The sequence below is a fragment of the Micropterus dolomieu genome, linkage group LG01 (genome assembly GCF_021292245.1).
Source record: "Micropterus dolomieu isolate WLL.071019.BEF.003 ecotype Adirondacks linkage group LG01, ASM2129224v1, whole genome shotgun sequence".
Classification (NCBI taxonomy): domain Eukaryota; kingdom Metazoa; phylum Chordata; class Actinopteri; order Centrarchiformes; family Centrarchidae; genus Micropterus; species Micropterus dolomieu.
Window position 1 is genome coordinate 18,604,135 of NC_060150.1, and position 10,283 is coordinate 18,614,417.

At 41.2% G+C, this 10,283-nt stretch overlaps 1 protein-coding gene across 2 annotated transcripts; it reads left to right on the plus strand.

The window, feature by feature from the left end:
- The first annotated feature begins 392 nt into the window (after window positions 1-392).
- LOC123973384 (protein ITPRID2-like) lies at window positions 393-6,295 on the plus strand. 2 transcript variants are annotated; one of them, XM_046053354.1, is made up of 4 exons: window positions 393-560; window positions 1,187-1,298; window positions 4,521-4,802; window positions 6,260-6,295. In XM_046053354.1, exons 1-4 carry the CDS (start codon window positions 412-414, stop codon window positions 6,281-6,283), a joined length of 567 nt encoding a protein of 188 aa, XP_045909310.1. In that variant the 5' UTR covers window positions 393-411; the 3' UTR covers window positions 6,284-6,295. The 2 variants fall into 2 exon arrangements, with proteins under 2 accessions (XP_045909310.1, XP_045909320.1); XM_046053364.1 differs by lacking the exon at window positions 6,260-6,295 and adding an exon at window positions 1,496-1,575 and having other exon boundaries at window positions 4,521-4,878.
- The last annotated feature ends 3,988 nt before the right edge of the window (window positions 6,296-10,283 follow it).

Consider the following 10,283-nt stretch of genomic DNA (forward strand, 5'->3'; position numbering starts at 1 on the left):
ACAGTAACGATGAAATGTGTGCTGTTCTCACATTCTTCCTCTGTATGTACACATAAACAACAAGGCAGGGAAATATAAAAGGAATTAATTTTATTGTTCAGTGTACATGCTCACATCTGAAACAAACTTTACGTGCTTGATAACTCTCCCACCCCGCAGACATCTACACGCCAATACCGATTTATATTCATAGCGGCAAGTGCTATGTAGCTCCACATAGGGGACACAGGAAGTGACATATAGCACCTTCATGCGGCGTCGGAACCGCGTAGCAAATTCAGAGCCGCACCGGCAGAGCTCCAGAATGTGCAACTCGGCCGGCTCACACCCGGACGCGCTACAAGTGCGAGGGCCCGCCCAACGCTGCTTGCAGCTTTAATTATTCTTGAGTTTTCATGTTTGAAAATCTGAATGTGTGGCTGTTCCCCACAGTACTCTCTGGATGAGCTGGAGGAGATGATGCTGTGTCTGCAGCAGTTTCGCTCTGTGCTCAGCAACATGGAGGAGCAGCTGTCTGAAGAACAAGCTGCAGTTTACACATCTCTGTCTGACCAGGACAGGTACACACTGCACTACTTTACAAAGCTCTGCTGACATGTACAGGCTGCAAGGTTTCAACGTTGTGACACCTGTACTTTAAAGAGCCATAGTAGGTGCTTTGCACTGTGACAACGGGGAGCTTCAGTTTATGGAGCTGTCTGAACCTGACATGTACATGGAGCCTCTGTCACAGATAATAGAGCAGGAGGACGCTACACTGCATCTCTGTCCTCAGAAAACAGACAAAGCTCCTTGTTTAACACAAAAGCACCTGAAGGTAAACTCCTTAGGTTCCAACAGCTATGACAGTGTTCACTCACTCAACACACACCGGGGACTGAAAGAGTATCTGTAAGATCTACCAATGTAATGTACAGTGGATTTTCTAAAAGTCAAAACAAAAATGACAACAACATGTATGGGTGCAAAAGAAATGATGCAATCTGTAATGCAATTTTTAAAGGTCGTGTTTATAAAGTGAACTTGATCAAGAGCCAGCGTGAACCAAATATTCTAGATCTGCTGTCATCACAGCAGTACAGGATGATGCTTGATTTCAAAGTCAATACACGTACTAAAATCAAGGCAGACAATAAGTGTGTGTGTGTGTGTGTGTGTGTGTGTGTGTGTGTGTGTGTGTGCGTAGGGAGAAGGTTCGGGACATAATGGAGCTGAGGCAAAAAGTAAAACAGGAGGCTGGAGAGCTGGAGATGCAGCTGAATGAACTGGCCCATCACTATGACGACAGCTTGAAAATGGTAACACACTCTGCTGGTAGAGTAGTCCATATAGAAAATGCCCTGATGATAACTGATCAAGCTGTAACATGTACAATGTACTAAAATACTGGCTCTACACTGCCAGCTGGATGGAGAGTTTTAGATTTAAGTCACTATATTATAGAACAGCACTGCACACACTGCATTTGTTATGCCACTTTGTGTTTATTTGACAGGGAGCACAGGCAGAGAGGAGAGGAACACCAGGAGCCGGTTGCACCAACAGGGCTTTACTAAGCCTGGTCCTAATTTCTAAGTAGGTCTTAGTTAAGACCAGTCTTTAGAGTTGACCTAACGTCGGTTGCACCAACCAAACTTAAGCCTAGGCTTAACTACGCCTGGTCTTAGCGATGCGCGCTCATGTGAATGGCCACAGAACTATAGTGGTTGCCTAGCAGCATGCGTTGCTGGGTTATGCTGTAAACTATCTTCCGCTGTTTTGTTAACTTGTAGCCGTCTCAATGACGGATCAAGAAAAAGGAAAGAAAATTTCACCGACATTGAGATACGAAAGTTAATTGAGCTGTACAGTCAACACAGACACACACTGACTGCCAAGCAATCAAACTCAATAACGAACAAGAAGAAACGATTGCTCTGACTCCGGCTGCCTTCGGACAGAGAGCGATGTGAGGAAGAAGTGGAAAGACCACCTGAGCAAAGCAAAAACAGATTTGTCTTAAAAAAACACCACCCGACCGGCGTTGGTCCTCCCCCAAAAACTTCCGTGTACAGTACCATAATTGTGGATATCTTTGGTGCGGAAAGTGGCGGTACCGATCTGGAAGAAACTGCTGTCTCTCCAGAGATGGATGTCGACCACTCAAGCGAGAGTGTGAATTGTGAAGGTGTGCAGCCTATATATTGGAGTAGCCTACAATAACAGTTTTAGTAGTTGTCAGATAACAGTAGGCCTATGACAGATTCTCTGTATTTTCAGACTCGATGGAGGCCCAAGTCACTCCACAAAATTCTCAAGAAGGCAGCAGCGGTGCACCGCCGGTGAAACAGAGGAGGAGGCTGGATGATCTGCAGCAGACACTTCTTGAGAAAGAAATTGTTAGAGTGGAAGCTGAAACAAAGAAATTACAGGAAGAGCAGGAAAAGCTGGAACTTGAAAAACAAAAAATATCGTTAGAAATACAGTTGGGCCAACAACAGATAAGCAGGTCATCTTCGCCTATTTCTGAAGAGGATGGGCGGTCTTTTGTAATTCTGTAAATAAGCCTAATGGCAAATTGTGTGCAATGAATCAATGACAATTATATGTAAATTAAAAAAGAGTTTATTATAAACCTACTGGACTTTCTTTGTGGCTTATTTTTTATGGTTTACAACCTGGAGATAATTAGCAGAATTATTTTAAGTGACGCAATAGTTTATAACATTTATAAAGCATTAATGATGTGTGTACGGACTAGTCATCCACCGACATCTTCATGCCCTGCATGGTCCACAGGGTCGGCACCTTCCTCCGGCACCGGCTGATGGTGTTGCCTAGGGAGAGGGATCCTCTTGGTGACACAGATGTTGTGGAGGACAGTGCACGCTGCTATTACGGTGCAGACTCGCTCAGGGTGCATCCGCATCTCTCCATGAAGACGATGAAACCTAGAAAAAATAATTAATGATTAGGCTACTGTAAAACCTAAATGTTCAATTCAATTAAATTTTATTTATATAGCGCCAAATCACAACAACAGTTATCTCACAGCGCTTTTCATAAAAGAGCAGGTCTAGACCATACTCTATGATGCTATTTACAGAAGCCCAACAGTTCCCACCAAGAGCAAGCACTAGGCGACAGAGGCAAGGAAAAACTTCCTTTTAAGAGGCAGAAACCTCGAGCAGAACCATGGCTCAGGGTGGGCGGCCATCTGCAAATGTGTCACTTTTGGCGAGTTTTATATAGCCTAGGCCTAGTCTATATATATAGTTTTCAGTGATCTAGTGACCACACTATACCAGCACCATGGATAGCGGCACAGACACTGCGGAAAGAATTTTACCTGTGCTTGAGGACACCGATGCACTGCTCAACGAGGGACCTAGTGGTGGTGTGGATGGTGTTATACCGTCGTTCTTGCTCAGTCCTCGGAGCAATTATAGGCGTCATCAGCCAGTGTTTCAGTGGGTATCCACTGTCGCCGAGAAGCAGCCCATTTACTGTTCCAGCCTCGAAATTCTGGTATAACGCACTCTCTCGGAGGATGCGTGCATCATGGGTAGATCCAGGCCATCTTGCCACCAAATTAAAGATTTTATAATTGGCGTCACAAGCAATCTGCACATTGATTGAATGGTATCCCTCGCGGTTGACATACAGATACTCATGCTCAGATGGTGCCTGGATCGTGAGTCCCATCGATTCAGCCCACAATACCAGGAATGCCAGAAGCCCGGAGAAATCGGTGTTTCATCACCGCAGACTCGGCCTCAGTGGGGAGGTGAGCAGATCGCGGAAGGCGACGGCTCAGTGCCAGTGACACTCTGCGGATGGCCCGACATGCGGTGGATTTGTGGACATTAATCATGTCTCCAACAGTGTTTTGAAACGCACCATTAGCATAAAAACGTAGCGCTATTAACAGCTGTAATGCGGGTGTCAATGCTGCGTTGTGATCCGACACAAACTGTAAGTCGGGTGACAGCTCTTCAACAAGTTCATATATATCTCTCCAACAGAATTGAAACCTCTGAATCAGCTCCTCATCATTGTAAATGTCCAATGGATTGCTTCTGTCCCTAATAACTTTCTCCCGTCTAAAAGCCCGCTCATTGTAAAGTCTGTGTATAAGGCGCGCCATGTCTTTACTGCTGAGTTATCAAGTGGTTACTATAGAAACTTGCCTAGATTTTGACTTTACGCCTGCTACTGACTAGGCGTAACATTTACGCGAGAAGAGGACTTAAGCCTGGATGGTGCAACTGTGGTAACTATTAGGTCGGACTTAGAATGCTGAGTTAAGACCTACTTACCTTAAAACTAGGCGTAAGCCCTGTTGGTGCAACCGGCTCCAGGACACACCACCTTTCGCATTTGTATTAAGCATTTGTTGATGAAGTGTTCCTTCTTTTCAAAAATGTTTTCTTTTAAAATGATACTGAATCTATTTTCAGTTTTTTGTTCCTCTATAAGTAAAGTAGTATCTTGTTATCGGAGGATTTCTTTGCTGATTATAATTCTATGTGCTTGAGCAGAAGATGCACAGACTGTTGGACGAGCAGTCTCTGCTCTGCTCTCAGCTCAGAGTCTTTCTTCCTGGAACGAGTCCCACCCCCAGCAGGACAGTAGCCACTCAGTGCTGCTTGCTGCCCTGGAGCCCTCCGGCTGATGTGCAGCATGGCCAGGCCTCCTCCTGGAGCACCATGAATGTACACTCCCAGTCACAGTCACTTCTTGGATCAGAGAGCATCTGTGAGGGCCTGGGCTGTTCTCCCACTAAGGCAGACAAGCTGGACATAGTGGGCTTCCTCCAGAGAGTAAGAACATCACATTAAGATCTGTAATATTAACATATATCATGTAATCCTGATGCAGGAGACAGCAACTGATGCAAGTGGCCTCTGAGAAAAATGTTTGTGCTGTTGTGCGTTTACTGATTACACAACACAATAATAAATATCCACAATGTCCACATACAGTTCAATTTAAGGTACAGCTTAATTTGTCTCCTAGCATCATTACATAGAGGATATTTCACATTGTTTCCAGCTCCCATGTCTGCTGGTGAAAAACACCGCATTAGTATCAGTAAGTGACGCTAACGCCACACATGGACCTTTATGTGTAGCCAGCAGAAGCACTTCCCTATGACGGTGGCATTACGTACCGATCCTTGGGCTGATGTCTGTGACTTTGCTGCAGGGGAATTTAGACACTTTCTTTAGTGATAGGTATTGTAACACCTCTTGCGAGAAGGATCAGGGTCCATTTTCCTGTAGTGAGGAGGAAACTTTGACATGCAGTGGCAGAACTTGTTTCCATGGAGAGAACACTCTCTCTCTCTCTCTCTGCTTTAGGCCTATTGCCATGAATGTTTAGGTAAACAATGTTGCCAAAAACAAACTCAAAACACAAAATATGTTACATTAAAAATATCTCTTGCTTTTTGACAAGCAGTAACATTTTTCAAAGGAACAATTATTAAAATAACCTACAGTAATAATGATAATAATGTGATAATTTTACAGTAACTTTATCCAAACAACAATGGTTGTTCTCAGTTTGTTGCATGAGGAAATACATTTTGCTGCAATGATATGGCAGTAAGTAGGGGAGTTTCTGTGACTGATTTACAGTATCTCACAAAAGTGAGTACACCCTTCCCATTTTTGTAAATATTTGATTATACTTTTCATGTGACAACACTGAAGAAATGACACTTCGCTACAATGTAAAGTAGTGAGTGTACAGCTTGTATAACAGTGTAAATTTGCTGTCCCCTCAAAATAACACATCACACAGCCATTAATGTCTAAACCGCTGGCAACAAAAGTGAGTATAGAGGACTGATCCTGACAGATTAAGAAATAAATACATAAATAAATAAATAAATAAGCAATTAAATGCATTAAATGCACAAAAAATAAAGTTAATAAATAAATGTAGGCATGTGTTGTAATTCTACAAATACATACAAATGTAGTAATTCAATTATACAATGACACAAATGTATAAATCTCTTTTAATTAGCTTCTTTATTTATTCACCTTTGTATTAATTACCTTATTTATTTATTTATTGTCTGTTAAAATCTTCAACTTTATTTATTAATTACTTATTTTTTAAATGTATTTATTTATGTGTGCGTTTTAATATTTTTGCCTGTTTTATTCTTCCTTTGCATTTTCTACCCTATGTATTTCCCCAATGGTATTTATTTCTGCCTTTCCTTTTTACATTTCTCTATGCATTTATGCCTCATTATGCAAATGAGGAGGGGCTGTGTCTCAAGGAGTAAACTTCTCGCCTATTGGTGGACCAGTCAGACCACAGAGGTTGATTCTATGCATACATCAACAAGCTTGCTCCTCACACAGTCAAATGGCTTCCTTCAGTGAACTTAGGTGTTTAGCAACTCTATTTGAAGACAATACTACCAGCTATTTTTTAAGCCAAAAATGCTTAATTTCAAATCTTTGTGTAGTCAGAGTTACCCTGAACTGCCTACATTTATTTATTTACTTTAATTTTTGGGCATTTAATCAGATGCTTATTTATTTATTGAGCATTTATTTATTTATGTATTTATTTCTTAATCTGGCAGGATCAGACCTCCATAAGTGAGTACACCCCTAAGTGAAAATGTAATAAAAATGGTTCATTTTGTAAGGTCTTTATTTTCATGCATGAATTATGACAGCCTCTGTCAGGATTTTTTTCCTATGTGTTTTTATTGCTCTTTAGGCATGAAAAATTAAAATTAAAATTTAATTTTTTTTAAGCACACATTTTTGTCCACTAAGGTGGACAGTGTGCGCCTAAGTTTTCAACTGAAAAAATATGTTTTTAACAAACCAATGAATTAAACTAATGTGGTCACATATTTTAACATATTTTAATACTGTTTAATGCAATACAAAAACACTGAACCTCACTTCTGACTCCTCAGCCTCTCTCTTCCTCAGCATCCTCAACTCCACTATCACTGCAGTTGGCATTTGCGATTCTCCAGTTTTTTTTGCAAGTTTTACATTCTGATAACATAAATCCATTGATTTACATCCAAAAGTTATTGCACATGAAGTATTTTCAAGAAAAACAAAGTCTCAGTAATAGTTAATTCTAGTTGAAATATAGCCAGCGATGCATAATGTCCAATTTAGTGGACAGATGATTAATCGTAATTTACTCCCAACATAAAATCAATAGTTGGAAAGTTTAACAATTGTATTACTGCTTAGTTGTTACCAAATTTTATTTACCTGCAGGGGTCTCCTATAATTGAAGGAGTGGCAAGATTTACCTGAGCTGTTCAGCGTTTCTGATAGTCCTTTGGCCATCTTGGTTTTGACAAAGTTGCACTTACGACGACTTACCAGAGGGTGGTAGTGTATGGCATGACACACTAGCGTCCACTATAGTGGCTGATATGCAACTAGACCATCAGAACCCAAACAGCTTTTGAATAACTGTCCACTGTAGTGACCACTATGCGTGAAAGGGTTACACCACTGAAAAAAATAGTAATACTATATTGCATTTCTGTAAATAAATCCTCAGAAATATTCAATTCAATAAAATTTTTTATTTATATAGTGTCAAATCACAACAACAGTTACAGTCCCATCCAAAAGTAAGGCAAATTCCTTTGTTTTTGTTGTTCACTGAAGATATTTGGGTTTAGGATCGAAAGATGAGTATGAGACAAGAGTTCAGAATTTCAGCTTTTATTTTGATGGTATTCACATCTAGATGTGTGGTGGCATACCACCCTTTGTTTGAACCCACCCATCTTTCAAGTGAGCAAAACTATTGGAACTTGTGACTTGTAACATGTTTCTTGTTGCCCAGGTGTTGCCTTTTAGGTTGATTGTCCAAACATGAAATGGCTCTGCATGACTAGTCTTAAGTTTTCATCCTTGGACTGCATTTCCTGTTAAAGAGGATAAACCAACATGAAGACCAGAGAGCTGTCTATGGGAGAAAAGCAAGCCATTGTCAAGCTGAGAAAAGAAGGAAAATTGACCAGACAAACATTGGGCATAGCAAGCACAACAATTTGGAATGTCCTGAAAAAGAAACTACTGGTGTATTGAGCAACAGACATCGAACAGGTCGGCCAAAGAAAACAACGGTAGTTGATGACAGAAATATCGTGAGAGCTGTGAAGAAAACCCCCAAAACATCAGTAAGTTTAATCACCAACGACCTTAATAGTGCAGGGGTGAAGGTATCACAGTCCACTGTTCGAAGACTCAGATAGCAGAAATATAGAGGGCATACCACAAGATGCAAACCACTCATCAGCAGTAAGAATCGGAAGGCCAGATTGAAATTTGCAAAGAAGTACAGATATGAGCCGCAAAAGTTCTGGAACACAATCGTATGGACTGATGAGACCAAGATTAATCTCTACTAAAGTGATGGAAAAGCCAAAGTGTGGAGAAAGACAGGAACCGCTTATTATAGAGTATGCATTTCACCTCCTTCAGAGGAGACTGAAGGGAGAAACACCCCGAAACAAACAAGAACTGAAAGAAGCTGCGGTTAAAGCCTAGAATAGCATCACAAATTAAGAATGCAACAGTTTGGTGATGTCGATGGGTTGCAGGCTTGAGGCAATTATTGCAAGCAAGGGTTATGCCACCAAATATTAAATGTTATTTACTTTAAGATTATTTGTTCCATTACTTTTGCTTACCTAAGAATGCTCTGGTCTAATACAAACAGTGATATGTCCTCAGTTGTTTAATACATCTAGATGTGAATACCATGAAATAAAAGCTGAAATTCTGAACTCTTGTCTCATACTCATCTTTTGATCTTAAACCCAAATGTCTTCACTGAACAACAAAAACAAAGGAATTTGCCTTACCGTTCCAATACTTTTGGAGGGGACTGTATCTCATAGCGCTTTTCATAAAAGAGCAGGTCTAGACCGTACTCTGATATATACACATATAAATATTACACACAAGGACCTTTAATTCTCAGCAGTTTTATAAAGACAACTCACGTTTGGAATTTTTCACATGTGATTCCATTTTTCTTCTTTTGTTAATTACTAGTCGAGACCACTTTGTTACTGAATGACATTGGCAACAATCAGTTGTGCTCACTGTTGCTTTTCCTGCTCTGTGCTTTAAAATATCCACTGTGTCTGCGTCTTTAACATAATTCTAGCATCTCTCACGTGTTTCTCTGCAAGTTGTAAATTACAAGCGTTTTTTCTTTATCCCTAGTTGTAATAACAGCTGGTTGTGACAGTGTTCAGATTCACCTGTCAGAGATCTAAGCTAAACTCAAGAGCAGACTGGAGACAGGCTGGTTAGTGATTTGAGTGTTTCTTTGAAGGAACAGGTAGGTGAGGTAAAAGGGTGGCAGGCTGGCGAGAGGGGCAGAGGAAACGGGGTTTTAAGTCCAGACAGAGGCTTGGCTGGTACAGCTGACCAATAGTTCAGTGGACTGACCTTTCCAGAGGAGTGTTGTGTGTAGCTGGGTTTAAGGACTGAGAGACAAGGGCATGGCAGTACGGCTAGAATCCTCCCCTTCCCTAATGAGCCTGCTTGTTTGTTGGGCAATGAGGACAGGAGGCTTGGAGCTCGGCGGGCCAGTATGGTGCTCGCTGAGGAATGACCTCACTGAGAACACATTGCTGCCTTTCCCTTCACCGCTCACGGAGGCCATTATCCACACGGATAGTAAAAGAGATGAATTTATCATGGTTTGAGCCCTCAGGATCAGAAACCAGTTCACCTCTCTCAGCAGACAATGTGCAAAACTCAAATCATATTCTGCCACACTCCAGGTACCCTGACTGAGAGATCTGTCACGATCCTGGTCTGAGTCTTGTTTTTGTAATTATTTTGACCTTGTCTGCTCTGTGTTCTGCTTTTAGATTCTTGTTTCAGTGTGTCTTCCTGTTTTATTAGGGCCCGAGCACGACCGTGTGAGGTCCCTATTGAATTTGCTCGGATTATATATTTAGGGCCCGAGCACGACCGTGCGAGGTCCCTATTGAATCTGCTCGGATTATATTTTTTTTTTTTTTTTTTTTTTTTTTTGCAAAGTAGGCCCAAATGACATGGCCTAAACATACTCGAAAACTCACCAAAATTTGCAAACATGTCAGAACCGGTGAAAAATTTCGTATTCTACAAGTTTCGCACATGGGCGTGGCAAAATGACTCGCTAGCGCCACCTTGAAAATTGGAAATGATTAGCCCCTCGTTCACGTTCAACCTACATGTACGAAATTTTCTGGGGACATGTATCGTATCAAGACGCACAAAAAAGCC

Coding starts and splice junctions, on each gene's coding strand:
- LOC123973384 (XM_046053354.1), top strand. CDS start 412: ATGTGTGGCTGTTCCCCACAGTACTCTCTGGATGAGCTGGAGGAGATG. Junction 561..1,186: donor TCTCTGTCTGACCAGGACAG/GTACACACTGCA, acceptor GTGTGTGCGTAG/GGAGAAGGTTCGGGACATAA. Junction 1,299..4,520: donor ATGACGACAGCTTGAAAATG/GTAACACACTCT, acceptor GTGCTTGAGCAG/AAGATGCACAGACTGTTGGA.